At 50.9% G+C, this 24,266-nt stretch overlaps 1 protein-coding gene across 2 annotated transcripts in view; it reads left to right on the forward strand.

Moving 5' to 3' along the window:
- Positions 1-24,266, forward strand: part of SLC6A6 (solute carrier family 6 member 6) — an 82,240-nt gene extending 57,974 nt beyond the window's left edge. For both annotated transcript variants that reach the window (XM_019747061.2, XM_019747066.2), the window contains exons 7-15: positions 1,886-2,020; positions 3,168-3,271; positions 3,401-3,525; positions 7,298-7,410; positions 12,319-12,456; positions 13,605-13,707; positions 14,197-14,297; positions 16,758-16,928; positions 19,853-24,266. In XM_019747061.2, the coding sequence (XP_019602620.1) occupies positions 1,886-2,020; positions 3,168-3,271; positions 3,401-3,525; positions 7,298-7,410; positions 12,319-12,456; positions 13,605-13,707; positions 14,197-14,297; positions 16,758-16,928; positions 19,853-19,993 (1,131 nt within the window). In that variant the 3' untranslated portion in view covers positions 19,994-24,266. The remainder of the gene's footprint in view (positions 1-1,885; positions 2,021-3,167; positions 3,272-3,400; positions 3,526-7,297; positions 7,411-12,318; positions 12,457-13,604; positions 13,708-14,196; positions 14,298-16,757; positions 16,929-19,852) is intronic.

A 24,266-nucleotide genomic window follows, 5' to 3' on the forward strand; every position in this document is an offset into this window, starting at 1 on the left:
TTTGGGAGGATTGAATAAACGGCCAGATGTGGAAGGGCTTCTTCCTGCCCTGTTCTGTCACCCGAGGGCAGGCTCTGGGCATGTCCCTGCTCTGCCACGTGAGTGCTGTGTGACCTATGTGGGCACGCCATGCATGCTTTCTGGGCCTTCGTTTCCTTGCCTTCAAGATGGGGATAATAATAAAACCTACCTCAAAGAGTTAGGGAAGGACCAACGATGTATAGAAGTTACTGCATTTGGAATAGCACCAGGCACACAGTAAGTGCTCAATAAATGCTGGTTGGTGGTATTGCCTGAGGGCAGCTGAGCCAGGCAGGCCTTGAGAGCTTCCTTCTTGCCCTTTTCCAAAGCCCCTTCCTAGTTATTTACACTCAGGGATGGTGGCCGCCTAAGAATTCTGCTCCATTGAGGGTTCTTATGCCAGCCAGGTGAGGTCCGGGGTTCTGTCACCCTCTGTCAGTGTCTGTTCCCTCCCCAGACCCCAGCAGTGCCCTGCAGTACTCTGGTGCTGCCTTCTCCCACACACCATGAACACATTCCTCTCACTCTCAGTGTTAGTCTCCTCGCCTGTAAAATGGGTGTGTTGGCTGTGCAGTGGCTCTTCTCCACTCCCTCGGTCCCCCAGGCCCTCAGAGGAAGCCAGGGGCTCTGTGAGCCAGTCTTACGGCTCTGGGTGCAGATCCTGGGCTCTGCAGATGACCTGGGCAGGTCTGAGCCCTGCTGAACCTCGGTTCCTCTATCAACAGGCGACCAGCGCACCAGTTTTACGGGCTCTGTAAACATGACAAGGGTTTGTGCTCAGCCAGTGCCCTGCTGGAAGTATCAGGATTTCACCATCTATCCAGCCATGCACCTTTGAGCTCCTTCTAGGCATAAATTCTGTCTGGAATCTTCTCATGGTGAAGAAAAAGATGGGAAAATCCATTCACGATAACTGAGGCCACAGGATGTTTGGAGACCTGTGCTTTCAGGACAGGAGAAGGGGAGAGAAAGTAGGGCAAGCCCTTGGGGATGGAAAGACCCAGCCCGGGTCGTCTGTGATGCCCACCTTGCATTGACCTTGGTCTGTCTGGGACATGCTATGTGACTCAGAGAAGACTATGGGTCTCCCAGAGCCCCAAGGAAGTCGAGGGCCTTCCCCATCCTGACTGTGAGAGACTTTAGAGGCCTCATTTCCTTCCCAGAAGTTCCTGTGTGCTTCCTGCAAAATCACAAAGTCAGTAACAGGTCCTATTTCTTGAGCGCCTAAGTGTCAGGAAGGCACTCTTTTGATGGTGTTAGACGCATCATCCTATTTAATCCTCACCTCCCCTCTTGATGAGGGCCGTCTATGACTCTTCATCTCCATTTTCCACATGAGGCCAACAGGCCCAGAGATCGCAGCATGATGACCAAGGTCACACTGCAAATGAGGGGATAGAGGTGAGATTTGAACCCACACTTACCTGATTGTTAACCATGAGTCATACTAATAGTTGTAATGTTAGCTAATATGAACTAAGTGCCATGTGCCAACCACTGGACTAAGTTAAGCCTTTTTGTATATACATTTGATAGTTTACTCTCTTATTTTGCATTTTCCACCTCTACCCGCTGGAATGTCAGTGCCATGAGAGCAGGGATTTTTTTTCTGTCTTTTGTCTACCACTGTATTTCCAGGGCCTCGATATTTAGTAAATATTTATAGGAGTTTTTAAATTGAATCTCAGTAAATCTCTGAGGTAGGTACTTACACCCAGGTTATAGGTGAGGCAGCTGTGGCCCAGAGAGGTTAAGCAACATGCCCAAGGTCACACAGCAAGTGAAATGGCAAGCTCGGCTCCAGAACCCCAACCTTAGAAAGGATGCTCAAATTTAACAGCTGAATCCCTCTTGTCCTTCGCAGGTCGTCTATTTCACAGCTACTTTCCCATTTGCTATGCTCCTGGTGCTGCTGGTTCGTGGACTGACGCTGCCTGGTGCAGGCGCAGGCATCAAGTTCTATCTGTACCCTGACATCAGCCGCCTCGAGGACCCACAGGTACTGTGGGGCAGTCTGTCCTCCCTCCTACCCAGGGCTGTGGTTCTTGGGTATACAAATCTAGCTGGGCATCAGCGCCTAGTACTTTTCCACTGGGCTGTGGTGGATCATTCACAATGCTCGTGGGCTCTTCCAGCTGTGTGTGTATCTTTTTGTGTCGAGGACTCCTGAGGCAGGCCAATTATAGAATCTTCTTTAGGCACTGCGCCAGGGAAGAGAGTCTTTTTCTGAGCTAGTCTCTCCTTGCACCTGGCCTCTGCCCGCAGCAGCTGAGAGGGCTGCATCACGGGGGTGGGAGAGCTGCTGGCTTCCTTGGCCCTGGATGGAATTCAGAGTTGGTGACCTCTGGGCAGGTCGAGGGACCAGTACTGAATGTCCACCTCTTGGCACTCAGCCGCTTGACCACAGAGGGTTGAAGAAAATCCTGGGAGATTTTATTGGGCGTTTAAGGAATTTTTTGTCCCCAGAATTCTCAGCCTTCAGGTTGTTTACTGCTTTGGGTCTCCTCCCCACTGTCTTCTTGTCCTCGACAGGAGGCAGGTGGGAGGGGGCTTGGCCAGCGTCAGAGGACAGCTGAGATGGCAGCTTCATGGCCATTAGGATCTGCCTGATAAAGGTTCTGGGGAGAAGCTTTGCCTGTATAAACCATTAGGGAATTCCTCCCCGTTCCAACTTAGTGTCCCCAGATGATAGCAATTATAGTAATGACACCAGCCTTGACTTACAGCCTTACCAGTGGCACTGGGTTAAATCTTTGTTCTTTGAACCCTTAAAATAGCTCTGTGGGGCAGGGTCGTGGATCCCATTTTACAGATGTGAAAACTGAGGCTCCGGGAGTCATATTTACTTGCCCACAATGATTCCATAGTTGGAATCCAGACCCATCAGCTTCAAAACCCATCCTCTAATCCTGATACTGAGTGACTGTGGGGTTTCTTCAACTTCTGGGGTTCCTTACAGCTCAGTGTTATCTTGAAAGGCACTTTGGTTTTCAGCACAGACACTCCAATTGCAATCAAGAATCTGCACACTTTGAGGTGCAGTCCTCGGTGGCCAGGTGGCCAGGAACCCATGCTACCTCCTCCAGGAAGCCAGCTCTAATGCCTCCTCCTCTCTCTCCTTGCCACCCACCCCCACACCCTGATAGGTATGGATCGATGCTGGGACCCAGATATTCTTCTCCTATGCCATCTGCCTCGGGGCCATGACCTCACTGGGGAGCTACAACAAGTACAAGTACAACTCGTACAGGCAAGTGTTGCGCCGGCGGGCCTGGTGAACCTTAGAAATGATGATGTTTAAAGAAAAAAGAGAAGAAGTAGGGAGCGTGGCTTCCTTGTGTTGTGAATTAACTTGCTCCCTGACATATGTGTAACTTAGGGACTGTATGCTGCTGGGATGCCTGAACAGTGGTACCAGTTTTGTGTCTGGCTTCGCAATTTTTTCCATCCTGGGCTTCATGGCACAAGAGCAAGGGGTGGACATTGCTGATGTGGCTGAGTCAGGTATGGTGGTATCGGTGGCAGTGGTGGTGGGCACTGCCACCTAGTGTGTAAGATGAGTACTGCAGGCATGAAGCCAGACCCCAGGGGCTTTGGAGGGGGGGGACAAGCCTGGTTTCCAAAATGGACCCCCCCCACCAAGATGTCCCCCAAGTATCAAAGAATACAAAGGCTAAATTTTAAACACTTGCATTACAATTTGGCCCAAGGGGCGGCAGAAACATGGGTTTGGTTAAGTTGGGAAATATTTAGCTACTTTGGTGTGGTTTTCCTCCCTCCCCCTCCTTCTCCAGCAAACACCTGGTTTCCTAAACAGAAACCACTTTCCTAACTCCGGAAGTCAGCCACCAATCGATATTCCATCACCACCTTCTCAGCTTTGGTTTCTGTATTTTGCACTTTGCTCCCAGCACGCTCCCTCTAAGTGAACCCATTCATTTATTCCACTGATGTTTATTGATTTATTGAGTCTCTACCCTGTGTCAGGCACCACCGTAGGCTCTGGGTGGGGGAGAGACAGTGGGCATGGCAGGCCGCCTCTGGAGATGGCGACAGATCTGATTTGGGGGTAGGGTGTGGGGACACCATCACCCTCCTAGGGTGTGGGCCCCGTTGGCAGGGTGCTCCTCCCGAGGACGCCTGGAAGTAGAGGAAAGAGTCTTAGAAACACCGACACTGTGAAAGCCTGGGATCTTAGGCTGAGATTCTGCGGCTCCAGCAGGATGGTTCCAGAACCTGAGAATGATGAGGTCTTTAGTTGCTAGAATCCTAGAGCCTCAGAACTGCAATATCTCAGGGACCTAAATTCTAGGACTTGCCATGATGCGCTAAGTCCTAGACCTTCAGCTTTAAAACTGCAGTGGCTCAGACATGGGAATGAGAACCTTAGGCTCCCAGGACCTGTAAACTCCACCTTTCTGGCTTCCCTGCCCTTCCCCAGTCCTGCCCAATTCACTTGGAGGGTGGTTGTCAGTTGCCTGGAAGATTTTGTTCTTTTACACACCTCCCTCCACTCTGCCTGACCTCCTAATTACCCACATTTCTGTGGGGCCATTTGGAGGCAGGTGGTCGTCCTGGGCTGAGAGGCCTCAAGCCCCAAGGAGCACGTAGCACGTAAGGTCCTGACTCCAACGACCAGCACAGGCCAGGGTCAGGCACAGCTGGCGTCCCTGCCAAGGTGTTACCCTTGCCCATAGGTCCCTAGAATGGGGTCAGGACTGTGCATTCAGATGTCTGCTCCACAGATGAGACCAACGGCCTGAGAGCAAGGAACTTGCTCAGGCTCATTAGGGTCAGAGTTGGGGTTTCTGGGTCAGGGCTCCTCTGACCTGAGGATGTTCCGCCTCCTGATGCCCCACCCCACCCTGAGCACATGTGATAAACTCTGGTACTTCCTGTGTGAGAACACGTCTGTGCTCCTCTAACCTCTCTGAGCCCCTGCGGTCCTGTTTTCCTCCTCACTTGACACAGATGCTGGCAGGCGCCATCCTCACAACCCCAATGTGCAGGACAAGGTGGCAAGTTCATGCCTCTGCCCCACGCATTTCTCCACTGAGCCTGGTCCCCACGCAGACCTTTAGACATAGTTTTCCTTCCCTGAGAGTCCTCGCAGGCATGCCTGAGCCTGAGGACAGAAAGTAATGCCAGAAGTATCCACACCCACCTGGGAGTTGGCAGTTAGAGTGGTGAAGGGAGACAGTTCACACCTCCTTTGAAGACGGCTATTTTCAAACCCATTCGGCCGGCAAACCGATTCTGATTGATTGGGAATCGCCAGGAGAATGGAGTGAACTTGGCGGTGGGCGCTATGTATGGACATATAAGATAGCTCTTTGTCTCTGGACAACTAGGTGTTTTTATGTGTATGTATATATTGTCAACCTAAGTTGTTTTCTTCCTCCCGTCCACTTCAAAGACCTTGGCGTTTATTCCCCACGGTGATGTCTGAACAGCTGACACATCAAGGGTGATTATTTCTCTAATAAGCTTTTAACAAGCACCATATTGAGCCAAGCGCATTTGAACAAGATCATTATTTAGCCAAATAGAGAGGCGCGTTCTCTGCTAACGAGAGGCTTGCAGAGGTGCTCGGAGCGGCCGCGTTATTTCTCATGGACTTCTCTCTAGAGTTCATCATGCGCTTTTAGAGAAAGGCACTCAGACCCTCTACCAAAGGCTGGCTTGAGAAAGGCAAAACTGAAATACAGAAACGAGCACGTTGAGAACCTTCACAGGCCCCGGCGGGTGGGGGGTGGGGGGGCCCCATTTTACATCTGTCTCACAGTTGGCTGGACTTGACTCCTCATGCAGAGCTGATGTGTGGGGGGGCCAGGGGACCCCAGCCTAGGTGGAACTGTGGCTTCCTAGTCCACTTGGACTTTGGGGTTTGTACAAGCACCCCATCCACCACTTCTGGAGTTTTCTAGCCACCTGAGGATGCTCCGTCATGGTCAGGTTTTCCTCAGGTCAAGTGGACTCTAAGCCATAAAAGGACTTGCCCTTGACCGCCACATTTGTGTTCAACTCCGTGCGATGTGGTTCCTGGATCCAATTTATTTCAAAGGATTTTTTTTGTGGGTTTTTTTTTCATTCTTAAACCATTCATTTGGTTCTGATATCTGCTTTAAATAGCCTGCCTCCAGCCCTTTTTGTTTTACATTTCTTGACCTTTTTCTTTTTTTTTTTTAAGTTGTGGGTTGTACTTTATTTTTTCAGCTCAGGCCCTGTAGGCCTCCTTTCTTTTGTTGCTCCCGACTGTCTCTTGGACCCACCTGTCTCTTGGACCCACCGGTCTCAGTTACAAATCAATTCTTCCTCCTGGCAGAAAGGGGGCAGGCTGGAGACGGGGGAGACATTTATTTCTCTGTCTTCAGGATGTTTCTAGTCAGAGTCCCCGAGCTGATGGGACTCCCATCTCTGTCTCCCCAAACCCTGCCTCCGGATTCTGTCCGAGTCCCCTCTGGAGAAACCAGAGCCCTTTTCTAGGGAAGTGGTGTCAGCATCTGAGAATCTGAACACAAGAAGGCTCCTGGGGAGTCATTTATGGTAACTTGCCCCTAACTTCTCAGATGGGGAAACTGAGGCCCTGTAAGGGCAGGTGGTGATGTAAAGAAGAGCTGGAGGAGATGGTAGGATGAGAACTTGAATGTAGGCTGTGGGTCTCCCAGGCCTGGGGTCTTCACCCCGCACATGCCTCTGTTCCGCTTGGGGCCTTGGCTCTGATGTTGTTCAGGTGGGTGCGCAGAGAGAGGCACCTGAAAGAGACATTTGCCCTGTACGGCATGGTTCTCTATTCAGTTTTCTTTCCACTCATGCAGTGTTTTAATAGGAACTTCTTTACAAACAGGGGATTTAGCAGTCAGATACCCAGAACCTTCCCTCTGCTTCCTTCCAGCAAATGTTGGGGTGGTTGCTCTGGTTTTGGCGGGGAGTGGCTCCTTTTCCAAGCCGGCAGACAGAGTCCAGGCTCAGTCCCATTTCCCACCCCAATAACCAACGTCCGTCCTGCTTCTGGTGTGTGAGGAGGCCACTTGCGCTGCTGCTTAGGAGACAGATGCTAAAACGGGGCCCCGCCTGAGCCCCGGTGCGTCCTACCCAAAAGTGAGACAGACCTGGTCTCTCCCACCAGGCAAGAATTCAGGCCTGGCTCTCCCTGCATTTTGGGTTTGGGAGACTCGCGTCAGGCCCAGGTGTCTTTGTATGAGCTCCGGTGCTCTGGGTGCTCAGCCACTGATGCATCTCCCCCTCTGTCCCTTCCCATTTCTCTTCCCTTTAGGTCCTGGCCTGGCCTTCATTGCCTATCCAAAAGCTGTGACAATGATGCCGCTGCCCACGTTTTGGTCCATTCTTTTTTTTATTATGCTTCTCTTGCTTGGACTGGATAGCCAGGTATGTATAGATCAAGGGACTGGGCCCAGGGTGGGACTGTTCATGGAGAAATCGGTTCTAGAAAAGCCTCCTTTTTTATGCTGTCTGTGAGGTCATTACACCCTCCTTACCTTCACAGCAGCCTTGCAATAGCTTTAGCTATCGAGGGTTCCTCCAGGACCCAGGAGTGGAAAAGGTGTCAGGGCAGGAGAAAGACATCTACCTCAAAGTGCAAGTCTGTGACCTCAGCAAGGTGAAATGGACAACCAAGGGGTATGGTTAAAATGAAGCCATAGATGGAAAATAAAAGGGCAAGATCGAAACAGAAATGATTCTCTCCTATGGAGTGTCTGGGCAGGGTTCAGGAGTGACACGACACACGGGCAATTTGGGGAAGGAACCAAGATCTCTGCTTAAGGCACGAGGTGGTCACTGTCCAGGCCAGCATTGAGAGTCCTAAGTGCGGCCAGAGAAGCCTAAACCACACTCTGTTCTGTGATTCCTGGAGCATGTGAGTAGGAGAGCTTGTTCCCATAGTAAAACTGAGATCTTCCAGTGCTTCCTAAACAGTTAAGCACTAGGGAGGCTGGCTCAAACCTGCCCTGTCCTCTGGCCATCCTGGCTTCTGCCCTCCTGAGGCAGGACTCCACTAAGGCTATTTTCTCCACTTCTTAAACTCCATGTCCCATCCCTCTAGGGCTCAGGCCTCTACTGGGTGTTCAGTGAGAGCCAGCCAGGGGCAGCATCTGGCTTTGGAGTAACACAGTTCCAAGCTCTCCATCCTTTGTGTGACACTGGGCACGTTTCCTCCCCCTCTGAGCCTCAGTTTCCTCATCTGATAAATGGGTATGATTATGCCTCCATTGCCTTGTGTGAAGCACTAGGCACATTGCCTGGTACAGAGAATTCAGTGGTGCTTGGAGGATGATAGTGTGAGCTCTCGGTCACCTGTCCCTGGAGATACGTGTAATATGTGTATTTTCACTGGGGCCTTTTCAGGACAACAGTTTCCAGTACAGGCATGACTCCAGAAGTGGGGAGTTATGGTGTGCAGGGCAGGCTGGTCATGTGCCCAGGCCTGTTAGGGCCCTGCCTGTGGTGCCACCCAGGGGCCAGCATCTGAGGTCAGTCACTGAAAGCAGGTATTTTGTAGCCTCATGTGTGGTCTAGGGGTCTGACTGCCCCAGGGATAGTCGTTAGTCACCTGAGACCCAGTGAGAGGTGGGGGCCTGTGACAGTTCAGGAAAGGACTTTGCCACCTGCCCTGAGGGCAGCAGCTTGGAAGCCAGTGCCCAGGGCCGGTGCCCAGGGACTCAGAACCAGAGAGGAGAATAGTCTTAGAAGGTCAGGCAGAGGAGAGGAGGTGGTCTCCCAGCAAGACAAGAACAGAGTGAAGGATTTGGCAGAAACGAGACCAGGATTAGCAGAGAAGACAGAATGAAAACATTTGGGAGACTGAAAACAAAATACTTACACAGTTGTTGATGGGCTTGAGCTGTGTGAACAGCAGGAGGACTCCATTAATCATTCCTAGTTAATGAGTTTGGCTTTCGGAGGTCCCAAGCAAATGGCTTTTATAACTTCTTCCAGACCTCTAAGTGAAAGCAAACAACAACAACAGAGAGAGATTAATAAATGATGAAACCTGACATCTCCATGGGTCCAAGATTGGCCTCTTGGGCTGTGGAAACTACTCCCTGAGCTCGTGGTATTATTCATGAGATTTTCCTCCCTGGGAGGCAGGCAGGGCCGGCTGAGGATGTGCCCCTTGGAGCCAGGCCCCATGGTGGCCAAGGCACGTAGGGAATCTCAGTGAGTTGTAAAGCCAGCCTCAGAGGGAGTGGTTCTCTTCCCACTTCAGAGCATGGAACACCGCTCAGAGCCCTCAAATGACCTGCCTATTGAAATGCCAACAAGTGGTGCGGTGGGATTATACCTGGTGAGCTGGGGCATGGTGTCTAGGGCTCAATGGCATAGGTTGGGATTGCCCCTTTGCACGATGTGCTATGTGAACTTGGGGGACATGGGGGAAAGTTGTCGATTCTGGTGACTGCCTCACGTACCACGAGCACTGCGACAGGATCAGAGCCGTTCAAGGTGTTCACATGGCTTCATGCCAGGCATTTAATGTGCATGTGTGTGGTAAAATACTAGGAACGCAGAATTGACCATTGGCATCTGTAAGTGTGCAGCTCGGTGGCATTAAGTACGTTCACATTGTAGTACAACCATCACCAGCCACCATCCGTCTCCAGAAGTTTTCATCTCCCCAAACTGAAACTCTGTTCCCAAGAAACACTAACTCCCCAGTCCCCCTCCCCAACCTGGCTTTTTTCTGCATTAGCTCCTTAATCTGCACAATGTCGAGATGCCCGAGAACTGAGGCTTAGAGAGATAAGGACTCCAAGGCTGAGGTCATGCACAACTGGTGAAGGGGTGGAGCTATGACATGACCCTGGGGCTGCTCTAACAGACTTGCTGGTTTGTCCCCTCTTGCCATACCTTTCTTTTTTTTCCCCCCTTCATCCGCCTCCCCACTCCAGTTCAAGCCGTTGTTGCTCAGACTAGTTGTGTAGGACACAGTTCCTTGGCCCATGCTTGTATTATGAGCCTTGCGCTCCCCCTGGCTGAGGCATTCGGTCACCGGTCGTCAGTGGGCCGCTCAAGGCAGCACACGGTAGCCCACAGCAGCCCACAGCAGCCCAGCTCCAGGTAGAGCCATTGTTCACAGTGTTAGCTGTAGAGGGCGCAGCTCACTGGCCCATGTGGGAATCAAACCGGTGACCCTGGCGTTAAGAGCCTAGCGCTCCAACCACCTGAGCCACTGGGCTGGCCTGCCTTACCTTTGAGTTACCTCAAAATAGCTTCCTCCTGTGGAAGTGCAGAGACCCACAGACAACCTTAGACAGGGCCTCTCGCTGATGGAGGAGTGTGACCCTTGCTCATTACAGGAAACACTCCCCAAATTTCTAGCATTTGACGGAGCGCTCTCTGGCTTAGGAGCCATCATGCTGCTGAGTGTTTCCTGGTGAGGTGGAGTAGGGACATTACCCACGTGGAGGCAGATGCTTATAGACGTCTGGCCTGCCCAAGGCGGGCACAGTTTGTGAACAAAGCATGAGGAGAGCTGAAGCCCCTCTTCCAGGAGTTCACCCATCCCACATCCCAGCCCCCTGACACGAGTTAAGATTAATTACCCAATTGCCAGTTCACTCTAATGATTTCAAATCTGCCTTAGCATCCCTGCTGAGTAGGCAATTCCCTCCCATTTTACAGGGGGAGGTTTGGAGAAGTCAGGGTTATATGACTAATAAGCGAGGGAGGTCTGAAGAGGCTGGTGGAGCAGGGGTGAAGGGTGGGCGTGGTGTTCTTTGGAAATGCAGGAAATTTGGAAACGAGGGGCTCGTGCTGGTCTTGGCCCTGACTCACAGTGACATTGGATCTTCCTGTCTGTAATTTCCCCATCTCAAAGAAAGAAAGAACCTTTGTTTTTAAACTCCTTTTGAAGCTTAACATTTGAGCTGCAGGTTCGCTATATAATTCAATGGCAATTTAGGTTCAAAACCCCTTTAGCTGACACATCAATCAGAGGTCAAAACATCAGCCTCTTGTATTTGTTCCCCTTTCAAGAACCTTTTGGTCACCTCTTCCTGAATTCCTGGCAACAAAGAGTCATTTCTCCTGCCCCTTTCAGCACATGAAAGGGACCTGCTCCTTGTTTGTATTCCTTGATCCCCCTGTGGCACATCCCAGAGGAGTAAGTGGTTGGACTTGTCCTATAGGAATGCTGGGGTGTGCTCGCTTGTGCAGAGTAGATACTAAAAAAAAAAAAAAAAAAGGAATGGTGGGGAAACATCCTTCCCCAAAAACCTCTCCCAGATGAAAGAACAGATGCGATGGGTGGAGAGTTTAGCTTTTCAACTTTTAAAGGAAACAGATCAGCCTCAGAGGGTGTGTTGATTGGCAGGGCAATTTGTCTATAGCCATCCAAATGTAAAATGCGTCTAGGAGCCGTTTAATGCTGAAGTTTCATTTGTAGAGTGTGCTGTGGGTGCATGTCACGTGCACCTAAAGACAGGTAGAGGAAAAGCATCCTTGCCCAGGTCAATAGCTACAGAGCCTGGAAGCCATCTGTGGGGCGCTGGTTAGGTGCACGATGATATGTGTCCTCAGGGGCGTGTTACACCTCCATTTTAAATACGAGGCAGCTCTCCATGTAATGATATGGAACAGTCGCCAAGATAAATTGTTAGGTGCAAAGATGGGAAGATTTAGAGATTGAGAGTCATTCTAGAATGTTACCTCACATTTGGAAGCCCCGGGATGGGTTCCTGGAGTCCATGAGCCCTGGAGTCACGGCTGCAGGGGGCTCACACATGTGGGCGTGTAGGTGTGTACACACACATGCAAAATTCTCTTGTTGGCCTACGATCCCCAAAGGGTTAACAAGCACCACATGGATGTGATGGAGGAATCGAGGCCCAGACTTGACCTTGGTTGCCTATTCATTTGTCATGTGTCTGTTGAGTAACCATGTGCCTGGCCCTGCTGGGCACTCAAGGCCTGGAAATGAGGGGGTATCGCCCTTGGCTTCAGAGAGGACCAAGACCAAAGTAGGGGGAGGTTGTTGTGTCAACATGCCAGGGCAGAGGGTCCGCACTGGCTTCAGAGAGGTGGTCATTCCTGAGCTGAGTCTTGAATGATGAGGGAAAGGCCTTCCGGCAGCAGGATGAGGCTCAGCACAGATGCGAGGTGTGGAATACAAGGGAGAACTGCACGGCCCACGGTGACCTGACCGGCGGGCAGAGCCCCCAGGTTCACATGTTTGGACTTAACCCCAAAGGCCAACTCCGTGCACCTGGCTCTCCTCTCTAAGCAGAGGGGAGGTGCTGGGCATCTGCCACTCAACGGCTGTCTTTTCCCCCACAGTTTGTTGAAGTCGAAGGACAGATCACGTCCTTGGTTGATCTTTACCCGTCCTTCCTAAGGAAGGGTTTCCGTCGGGAAATCTTCATCGCCTTGATATGTAGCATCAGCTACCTGCTAGGACTGACGATGGTGACGGAGGTAGGTGGCTCTCACCTGGCACGAGGGCCTCCCCTTCGCGGGCCCTTGGTGCCTCACATACATGTCTCAGAGCCATTCGAGGCCACACTGCCTCCCTGGTCCCCCTAACAGCTGGATGAGAGGACCAGGGTGGGTAATCTCCAAACCCCACTCAATTCAGGGGTCCTGCCCTGCCCAGGGGACTCAGCCTACACTGTGAGGGGGAACCCAGCAGTTGACCCAAACTCTCCTGCATCTTTTCCCACCTGTTATCATGGCAACAATGTTACTCTCTGTCTCTCCCTCATCCTGGGAGGCCCTGGGGGGGAAGGATGCTTCCCTAAAATACATTTTAACAGCAGCTCTGTTCACCCCTAACTGTGTGCAGTGGCCTTTCCCCGGCTTGGAGGGGAGGTGGTCCTCCAGGGTAAATACTGCAGGCGCTGTGGTTGCTGCGGCTGGTTGACAGGGAGTGTGCGCTGTTCAGAGGAGGTGGGCAGGGGCCAGAGGAGGATCCAGTTAAAGTGGGACAAAGAAGCAGAGAGAGGAAGCGAGCGAGAGTGTCTAAGGCAGTAGTGGTTCAGTATGTCTAGCAAGAGGTGGGTCAGAAAAGAAAAAGATTCTTGTACTAAGTAATGTAAGCATGTGAGCCTAGCATAGGCCCAGGACACACACTTTCTTGTACGTCTCCCACTCACCTCCCCATATTCTCCAGCAAAGGGTTGCATTAGCCCCCAAACTCAACTCAGGGTTTCCCATTACCATTTTTCCTTCCTGGAAGTGAAAGTAAATGTTTTTTTCTGGAAGTGCCTGTAAGAAACCTCCCCCACAAAACGCGGATCCCAAGTCCACACACCGAGCAGCTGCATATTGCTGAAATACTCTGTTTGCCACAGCTGGTTTTAAGTGCCTCCTTTGGAAGCTGGCTTCCGTGAACCCATCAGTTTTTGCTAAGGAAGACGTGTGTGTGTGTGTGTGTGTGTGTGTGTGTGTGTGTGTGTGTGTGTGTTGTCAAACATGAAGTAGAACATTATTTTACATAGGTATCTTGTTATCATAGCCTTGGCCCATTATCATAGCCTTTCTTATTAATATGCCAGAGCTCTTTATATATTAAGAGAATTAGATACCAAATAACAAATCAACCTTCTCCGGTTTTTTCTTCACAGGGTGGCATGTATGTGTTTCAACTCTTTGACTACTATGCAGCTAGTGGTGTATGCCTTTTGTGGGTTGCATTCTTTGAATGTTTTGTTATTGCCTGGATATATGGTGAGTACCACTTTTTGCATATCGTTTCTCAGGGCTCTCCTTTGGGTCTCTGTGTTTAAAAGCTTCAGAAACAGAATTCTAAGGGAGTCATTCTTAGTCGAATACAAAGTCCATACCAGGACTTTTCATCTGAAGGCTACCCCTTCCCTACACAAATAATATCGTAGTAGCCACACTACAGATTCTCCCCATGCTGAAGGTGCAGGACGTGACATGCTTTAACAAGCACGTAACTTGGCTATACAGGGGTCTATCTATGATTAACTACATTTTAGTCACACCAGGATTTGGGTTGGGTAAGCCTCAGGTGGCCCCCCAAAATACAAGATGCACAGTTAATTTTGAATTTTAGATGATTTCAGATAAATATCTGCCACACTTGTGTCTTTGTGGATCAGGCCCCAGAGACCCCTCATGGGGTCTGCTGTTCTGAGGGTGGATGCTGGCATTGGACCTGTGTCACCATCTGTCCACCTCGTTCCCTTGCAGGCAGCAATAACTTTTATGACGGTATTGAAGACATGATCGGCTATCGGCCGGGGCCCTGGATGAAGTACAGCTGGGCCGTGGTCACTCCAGTTCTCTGTGTTGTGAGTTTTCTCTTGCTTGGCCGTGGGTTATAGCCTTTTCTCATCTGCTAAACCATCCTGAGTTCGGCATTTGCAGAGTGCTGGCAAATGCATGTAACAAGTCTAGTGACCGCTCTGCCTGAGAAAAGGCGGGGCACCCTGCTCCAGAGGGTTAGCTTGAGATGAGTTTTAAAGATTGAGTAGGAACTTGCCAGGAAGAGAAAACAGGAAGAGCGTTGCTGGCAGAGGAACCAGCCTATGTAAAGGCACACCGTTCTCAAAGAGGAAAATGTATCTGGGCCTGCTGAGAAACTCAGGGGATCCTCACATAGCACGTAGCCTTTCCCCAGACCCTTCCAGAGCTCACAAGCCCAGTTTCAGTCACTGATTATTTTAAGGGGCCTTTGGATGTCCATCGAAAGGAGAGGTCACAGACATTGGAAATGTGGTGTTTCCATGGCAGGGTAGGGGTTGTGGCTAGAGAGAGAAGTCCCAGTAGAGAGATACTCTGGGCTCTCCCAAGATCAAAGAAGCTGCATACCTGTCCAGGACCCAAGAGCAATGAGGTGCCACATTCCTCTTCCCACCAGGGTTCCCTCACCTGCCACCTTGCAGCATACCCAGGCACCCCGCCTGCTTCAAGGTTCTGCTCAGAGGCCCCAGCCAAAGGGAAATCGTCTGAGGCAAAAGCTGCTTTCCTGTCGGTGTTTGAAACCAGTTGTGAGCTTTGGAGCTGATTGCAGGGGAACACATCTGCTCTGCCATTCTTGGCTCATACCTTGGGAAGCACAAATGGCAGATACATTCCTTGCATTTAGGGACCCGGGGCTGAGGAACAAACGGACCCTCCCCTTAGTGACCTTTGCTCCTAAGCCAGAATAAGTCAATATTGCCATTAACTCCCTGCGTGACCTCAAGTGAGTCCCTTCCCTCTCGGGCCCCAGTTTTCCCATTTTAAAACAAAGAGACTGACGTGGGGTATGAGTGGCAGCCGACAACCTTCGGTTGTTACTGTTATTATTTAATATGGTTGTGGCCTTTGCATTTGAGGTGCATATTTTCCCCATAAAAATAAGTAAACTATAGCAACCAGTAACCACACAATTGGTGAGTTTATTTTTAGAGATGAATTTTATTGGGTTCAAAGCCCACGTTGTCATTCTCACTTAATGCTTGTTTGTGAGCACCACCTCTCACCACTCTGACCATCAGTTTCTTCCTCTCTCCTTTCGCCTGAGGAGTTGCATAGATCAGAAATAGGTTGCATTCTAAGGTGGTAGAATGAAGCCATCCTAGTAGGAAGAGAAATGTGACAGGCAGGTATGGGTCTCAGGCAGGTAAAAGCTTCCTTATGTTGGGAAAATCCAGAGCAGCTACCTACTTTCCCTGTGTAAGCTACAGCTCCACAGATCAGGACAGAAACAACCAGGCCAGACATACAGTAGGTGCCCAATGGAAGGCATCTGCAGCCTAACGCTCTCTCCCTTCCCCTGTCATCAATTCTGATGGAGATAGATTTGTCTTCCCATCAAACCTGAGTTATTAGATCCTGAGGATTTAAATCATTTTCACATTGTGGGTCATCCAAGACAACCTGAATTATACTCTGAGATGCTGTCATTCGGACTAGAGCAGGAGCCCTGGGCCCTTCCAGCTCACCTTATGTGGAAATGGGGCCTTGGCATAGGCGTTAGGGCTCACCCCACCCCACTGTTCATGGATGCTGATGGCCACTGACCATTTGTGAGGGCTCAAGGCTGGGCTGTAGACTTCCAATAGGGCAAAGCCCAGATCCACACCTTGTCCTGCGGGGCTGGGCCTGGTTCTTAGAGATGGAGATGGGTGCAGAGGGGAGGAAAGGCTTTCACCCATGCTGCTAGTATTTATGGTGCACCTGCTGTGTGCACCTGGAATTGCACCAAGTGTTAGAGAAACTGGAGAACAAGGCACACGCTTCTCACCCTCTCCGACTCAGGTTGGGTGGGGCGCTGTGTGCTGAAGAAGTGATTGTAACTGTGTGCTTTTGGGGAAGGCAAAGTGTGAGTGCCTCACTGAGTCTGGACAGGGCCTGGGCAAGTAAGGCAGGACCATTAAACCTAAATTACAAGGAGGAGAAGATGAGGGAAAAAGAGGTCCCGTCAGAGGGAACAGCCTGGACTAAGGTCCTGGCCAAGTGGCTGAGGAGCTGGAAGGAATTCAGGGGAATGAGTATAGAATTGCAGGGAGAGGTGGAGAGGGGATGAGGTACAATTCTGGTGACATTCTGGCCAGGCTGAGGAGCTTGGACACATCCTGAAGGTGCTGGGGAGCCACAGAGGGTTTTGAGCAGAGAAGTGACTTGGTCACGTGTGCACTGGGGGAGGTCCTTAAGCTGCAGAGTGGAGAAGGGTGTGAGGCCTTTGGGGTGCAGCCTCCCCTGGTCCCAGAAGCCCCCCACCCATGATGCCCGAGACCGCCCTGACTGCCCCCATCTCTCCACAGGGATGTTTCATCTTTTCTCTCGTCAAGTACGTACCCCTGACCTACAACAAAATGTACGTGTACCCCACCTGGGCCATTGGGCTGGGCTGGAGCCTGGCCCTGTCCTCCATGGTGTGTGTCCCCTTGGTCATGGTCATCCGCTTCTGCCAGACGGAAGGGCCGTTCCTCGTGGTGAGTACACAGGGCCCCAGGCTGGCTCGAGGGGGAGGGCAGGAGCCCAAAGCTTTGCTTTGTGACCTTGGGCACGTCACTTACCCTCTCTGAGTCCTAGACCCCTACCTGCCCCGTGGAGTGGTTGAGATTGTGGGTGGGAGAGCGCATCATGGAAACACTGCAACAAAGTCCACTTCAGGTGGGAGAAAGCTCTGGCAGGGCTGTGGCAGGAGGAGGAATTTTCCAAGCAGAAAATGCGAGATGGAAGAATGTGGGTTATGGTGCAAAGAGGTGCGACAGCACTTAAGCAGTAGTGACGTGTTTTGGGGAGTGGGCAATGAGGCTAGAGAGGTGACAGCAGCTTTGGATGGCAAGCTAAGAACTAGGGCTTTATCTTGGGAGCAGTGGGGGCTGACTTTCTGAAGTGGTGAGATGAGACAAGAGCCAGGGAGGAAGCCGGAGCCCCACCCAGAGGCCTCCCCTTACCCTGGAGTCAAGTTGCAGATAAGCCCAGCACAAGTGGGGTCCCCCACCCCAGCCCCGTGTCCTAGTCTGCTGCCCGACCCTCTGTCCAAGGCAGAACCTCCTGCTTCCAGGCCTCTGTGCCTGCCAGTCTCCTCCCGGGGGGCCCCCTCCCCACAGCCCACCTCCTCTCAGAAATTCTTCTGACAATACTGTAGATTCCAGGCCTGGCAAAAGCCAGGGCTCTTTCCAAGAAATCCTTTTCTTAGAATCTCCCTTAACCTTTGGGCTTGGGCTGGCTCCAAGACTGCACTGTTTTGTTCTGGGTTGTTTTTATTGTTATTCTCTTAAAAATCTGGAGCCAGGATGTCCTGGGGCCCTGGCTCCCCCTTGGGCTGGGCCGGTTTCCTTGTGGGCAGAGGCATGGCCTGGGGGTGGTGTTGGTGGGGGGAGAGGAGAGGCCGGGCAGAAAGGGACCAGCCTTCCCGAGACAAAGGAAGGAGGCAGGGGTGTGCCAGCGAGGAAAACATGAAGCTGAGTCTGTCTGAACCAGCACAGCCCTGGGGTGTTCCTGCAGGATTGGGCCCATTGTATTTTCTCAGGGGACACAGGGAAGGACCCCAGCACTCAGCCAGAACCCTGAATGGCCTTATCATTTGTTAAAATATTGAAATGTTAGGCCTGGGACAGATGGATAATAGCTACTGCCCTGAGCCCTCCAGGCACTCTCCTGTGTATCCTATGCCAACCCAGCCCCTCCCTGGGAATTTCCAGAATATCCCTACCTTCCAGAAACTAAAGGGTTAATTCGAGGCATAGCAGAGGGTCTTGGATGTCTTTTCTGATTGGTCAGTGCCCCCAGCGATTATATAATTCACCCATGGGAGGTGAGGCACTGTTCAACCCAACAGGTCACTAACTTGTGTCCCTTCCAAGCCTAATTTTGAATATTGTTCCACCCCCAGTTTTGAGGTTTGGTCAGAGTGGGATTGGTGTGAGGGAAGGAGAGGGGGTGGGTGAGGAATCTACTCTACCGCATCTTGCATCCTTTCCTCATCTACAAATGTAACCCCCTCTCTGAAGGCAGTTGAGTCACCAGGTACCTCTCTTTGCTATATATGCCCCCTGGGGCTCCCACCTGCGTAGGTTTCCGAGGTGTCCTCCTAGCTATGACCATCTCTCTGAGCCAGGTTCTGCAAAACCAGGTCTCTGTCCTGAGAGGAGGCCAGTTGCATCTCACCTCCCGTATAAAGGGAGCCCAGGTGTTTGCCTCTTGTCCCACCTTTCCCGTACACAGATGTACCGAGAGGCAGAGCAATGAAAGGGGAGCAGAGCTTACCCTTCCTGCTGGCATCTCACCTCTCCGACTTTGCTTGGGGCTTCCAGTCCGTTCCTCCAGGGACCACGCAGGCAACCCAGATGAGGGAAGCCACGTACGTGGGCAGGGCCACGAGTGAGTTGGAGAAGGTGATGGAAATCAACAGCAGGCAGCCGTGTGCTCAGCTCTGGCCAGTTATTACCAAAAGAGGACGTGGGCCTGGAGTTGCCAGATCTTGCAATTTTCAAAGAGAAAATAGAAATCTAGATTTTCAAATGAAATATTAATAGCTTTCAATAAGCTCTATACCTATTATTATATTCCTAAATTGAATGTGAATGCCTAGACAACTTCTCGTTCACAACTGCTTTCCATTTAAGTTTCTGAATGTTCACTTGACAGAGGTGGGCTGGGAGGCAGGAGCCCTGAGTTCAAGTCCCAGTTCTGCCATTGGGGAGGGCTGTTCTCCGCACTAATTCCTGGAGTGGGTGACCAGCTGGGAGCACATAACTCACTCTGCCCCTAAGTGATGGGAGAATTCTCATGTAGTCCATCCTCTGGCCCCGCTGTTGGAAGGTGCAGCTCAGACACAAGCAGTGGTGTCCAAGTCCTGCAGGCAGGGCCTGCAGCGGGGTGGCAGGGGACTTGGACGCCTGCAAGGAAATGGGGAGACCCGTCTGGGAGAAGACAGGAAATGCAGCTTGTGGGAGGCAGAGGAGTGTGGAGTTTCCCTTCAGGGTAGACAGGAGGCTCAAGGCAGTTATCCAACTTGGGGCGGATAGATTGCAGAAACTTCACTGCTTTGCAAGTCAGAGACATGGGGGATAGGAATCACGAGGAAGCATACGAATGTGTCCACTCCGTGGGAGGAAGAAGTCACAGAGTGGACGTTCCAGTCCCCATCCCTGAGGTGTGTCAGCAGGGTTGGCAAGGAAACTACCGACTGGAATTCCGCCCTGATTTAGGGCCGGAAAGGGACCTGAGGGGCACCTTAGTTCAACTCCTTTATTTGCCAGTGGATGAAATGGGAGCGCCAGGGAGGGTCGTAGTTTGCCAAAGGCCAGGCAGGACACTGGCAGGACCCAGAGAGGATAGATGCCCCAGGGGAAAAGGGAACCAGACTGCCTAACCTCCCTCCCACTCTGTCCCCTTCCTTCTCCAGAGACTCAAGTACCTGCTGACCCCGAGGGAACCCAACCGCTGGGCTGTGGAGCGAGAGGGGGCCACACCCTACAGCTCCCACTTGGCCATGAATGGCGCTCTCATGAAACCGACCCATATCATAGTGGAGACTATGATGTGAGCTCTCTCGGGTCGATGGGGCTGCTTTCCTGCTGTTTACTAACATTAGATTCTCATAGGACCAGGTTTACAGAGCTTTATATTTGCACTAGGATTTTTTTTTTTAATTGTCACAGAAAATATTACTGTGTATGCGTGCGTGCGTGCGTGCGTGCGTGTGTGTGTGTGTGTTGTCGTGTGTATGTGTATTTTGTTTTGATTTGGGGATATTTTGTACAAAAAGAAAAAACCCATGGGCAGAAGTCCGGGGTGAGGCAGAGCTTTCATACTGAATTACATGTATTTTATGGGAACTTGGTAAATTTTTCTTTGTATTTTTTTTTTAACATATAACTATATATATACACTTAGAGATTGTCATACACTTTTACCACTTGAATCGATCTTCTTGCCAGCAATAGATCTCGTTTTCAAAAGCAATTCTTCGGTGCTTGTGTAGCTGGCAGAAAGTTCTGCCCCAAAACACACAGGGTGGAATTTTCCTGGGACAGCAGACCCATTTTACAGGTGGAGTACCTCCCAAATCTGGTTCAAGTAGAAGCAAACAGCAGGGAGAGGGCTCCACCCACTGGCCAGACCCAGAGGGCTGGAGAAAGGGCTGTGAGGACTTGCCTCATTACACTTGTTTTAGCCAAGAAGAGAGATGCCAAAATAATGAACCAGTCCTCAAATAAAGGCACTGACTTAAAGCTGACAGGTGAGCCCTACAGCAAAAGTCTGATTCTAAGAGCAGTAGAAGCCATTCCACCAGGAACAATCCCACTTTTTATTCTGAGATCAAGGGTGGATAGTCAGACACTGTCAGACGGACCGTCAGAACCATTCATCTGATAGGGCTGGTAAGGATGGGGCAAGGGCGTCCAGGAGTCCTTGTGAGGCTGAGCGCTCAGCCGCTGTCCTTCCTGGGATGTCCCAGTAGAGACCTGAGGCCAGCCCAGCAGGGGCAGCTGGCGCTCTCAGGGCTCTGAGCCTCACACAGATGTGTCTGTTGCGTTTCTGTGGGGTCCTATCAGGTTTTAGTCATTCCCAGCTGACATCCATCAAAGCTGCCTGTAAGAGGGAAGCATCACGTATTGGGTGAGGGACGAGGGGTGAGTGAGTGGACCAAAGGATGAGGGCCCCAGGGTTCAGGGGTCCGGTGTCGGGGAGGGGTGCTTTTTTTCCTTCATCTCTCCACCCTCATCTCCCAGAGGCTGGGAAACTCCTGCCGAGCTCCTGTTGAAGATCCCAGCCCAGGGCCAGCCTGGCGCCTCGCAGGGATGCCAACTTAGAGCTTCACTGAATCTTTGACTTGGGTGAAGTGCTCCCCAAATGCTCTTCCCAGTTCAGTCACAAGTGCAGAGTGGGCTACCCTCGGTAGTCCCTGGGAGATAATAAAAGGCTTCATTTCACAACCCCTGCAATAGCGGGTGTCAGGTATGCACTACGTGAGGATTGAGAAGAGGCAGTGAGGGAGCGTTTTCTAGAAAGTTGGGGTTGTTGAGGGGTCTGGCACCCCAGAACTGGCTCGACCAAGAGCTTTATGTAGAGCAGCGTCCTCTCTGAACCAGGAGAGGAGGTACTCCACCTTTAAAATCCGGAGTACGGACACTCCTCCACCCCAGCTCCCATTTGGACCTAAACTGTGCCATTTAAACAGTCACTTCCAAGTTCAGAGTCTAAACTAAACTGCAACATTGTCACAAACAGCGGTTACTGCCTCTAGTGATCTGGAGAGTGAAGTCCAGCTCAGGTTTTCAGAGCACGGACTCACTGAATCCTGGAACCCGCCTCCCCAAATTCGGGCGGGGGAGGGACCTTTGGTGTCCCCCTCCCAAGGGGCAGAGGCAGTTCTGAACCTCTTGTCTTTGGCAAGCATTCACCTTTTGCTGTTTCCAAAGCATATACTCTGCCAAACAACACCTATTCCAAACTGTTCACAGTTCTCATGTGTTCCTGTTTTTCTATGTATTTGTGGTTGTCACAGTGTCTGATTTGATTTTATCGTATTTTTCCCCCCTAATTTTACTGAGTAGCAATGTGACCTGTTTTCCTCTGTCTTATGGAACTTTAGTAAACTAACCACTGTCAGTGATTGGGGACAGGTGACGTGTGGGAGCAAGGGGGGCTTGGCAAGCTGTGGCTATCTGGGCATCTGTGCCATTTCAGGCCACATCTCCCCTCCAGGGCTCAGACCCCGAGGGAAAGGTCACAGGATGGCAGGCAAATTGCAACGTTCTGGAAAAGGCCCCAGGAAGGTCTCTTAGAAGATTCCCAGACCAAATTCTAGACCAAAGACACATGCAGACCAAGTCCCCAGGTCCCGCCTAGAAGGAAGGTCAGCCACTTTCCCAAGCCTGTTCCTCAGCAGTCTTCCTGGCACCTGTCTCCAATTTCGATCCTAACTCTCGTGTATTCTCAGAACTTGGCTCTATGAGTACAATGTGTAATGTGTGATTTTTATATATCTCCACATAAAGGAAACTTGTCATTGGCACTCATGAGTCTGGTCCACCTGTCTCTCTGCCTCGGATGGGTCGGAAATTTGGATGCCTGCCTATAGTCCAGTCAGTCAGATCTAGAAGGGATCTGAAGGAGCTGTTTAAAGAATTTTTTTAGGATGCAGAAGTGGGTGAGGGCCCCAGTATAAATCTTACCTAGGGAGATGCTTCACTGAGCTGGGCTGGGCCATGTGAAACCCTGCAGGGGAGCCACACGGTCGGTGATGGAGAGGGTTGTGGGGCTTCCCAGTCAATACCCTTGTAAAATGGGGAAACTGAGGACGAACAGGGAAGGGACTTGGGCACAGTGAGCTGGGACTGGAACCAGACTGTCTGCAGTCAATTCCAGCTTCAGGTCCTCTGAGGTGTGTGCGGTGAGTGTCGAGTGCAGCTCCTCACTTGTTTCCCTGAAGACCAAAGATGAGCCTTCAGGAAAAAGGAAACGCTCTGTCCCCAGTGTTCAGGGACCAGGTGAGCAGCACCCACCACCCCCTGGCCATCCTCAGGGGCCAACTGGACCCTAAGCTGTGGCTCAGGTCTCCGGTAGGAGAGGCAGCACCTATTCACCCTGTTGACCCTGGCCCTCCACCCAGCAGCCCTCTGTGAGCTAGGCATTGAGATCCCTATGGCACATGAGGAAACTGAGGCCCAAAGAAGCCAGATGGTGTGTAAGAGGCAGAACCCTTAGGCAGGATTCAGCCTGAAGCCACATGGGATATTCCCAGGCAGCCTTGCGTTCTGATTTCCAGACAGCACGCAGCTCCCTTTCTGTATCTCTGGCCCCTCATTCACACCGCCCCCACCCCCAGAGACAGTGGTGAAGCACAGAGGGAGAGTCAGCCCTCCTCGGCCTAGCACAGGGTGTTCTTGTGTCACCAAGTGCCACAACACAGTGGCCAGTAGCCCAGCCAGCATCTCTCAACACTGCCCCTCTGGATGGGGAATGTTCTGGGCAACCAGTGCTGAAAGCAGAGGTGCCTCCTTTCCCATAAACCTCAGACACAGGCCAGGAAAGGACCCCAGAGGTGGCTACAGGGGCCATCTAGCCTTCATATCCAAGGTCAGACATCCTCAAGCTAGGCTGTCCATGTGGATGCTGTAAATACCACTGTGCAAAAATGCAACAAGCACAAAGCCACAAAACAAACAAAAACCCAGATATCAAAATTGGAGAGGAATATGGGTCACTCCCTCTCAATGCCCAGCCCTCAGAATGCATCTTGTTTTAATAGGAAGCTGTTTCATTGTTCTCTTGTGGGTGTCACTATAGACATGTTCTGACGGGGTCCCTGATGGATGGAGCATCTTGTGATACATTTGGCTTCAAACTGAGATGTTTGCTCCATTTTTTTTTTTTTTTTACCCAATTAATTTTCAAATCCCTAGCAACTGTGACTGTATTTAGCACAAGAGAAAGCTGAGAACGTGGGTCTTGCCTCCTTCCAGAAATATGTCTGGCTCATCACGACTTTTTTTTTAAACTTCAAAATATTTTTAAAATATTTTAAACTTTTGTAAAAAAAAACAAAAACTCAACCAACGAGAGACTCTTCTGAGGAGGAACATTTGTATTTGAATAAGATCCTTGGTGTGTAATTCAGTCTTGCAATATACAAGCTTTTGTGTATAAATGTTTTATGATATGAATCCCTGTATTTTGCAGGGTGTTTCCTTTCCCCTTTTGCTTTTTAGATAAATATGTATATCAATATTTTAAATTCATCTTCGCTTTTTTTTAGAGGAGTTTGTAATCACCTTATAACATGAAAATAAACATTTCCTTTTTAAATCCAA

Source organism: Rhinolophus sinicus, linkage group LG10, assembly GCF_036562045.2.
Source record: "Rhinolophus sinicus isolate RSC01 linkage group LG10, ASM3656204v1, whole genome shotgun sequence".
NCBI classification, from domain to species: Eukaryota; Metazoa; Chordata; class Mammalia; order Chiroptera; family Rhinolophidae; genus Rhinolophus; species Rhinolophus sinicus.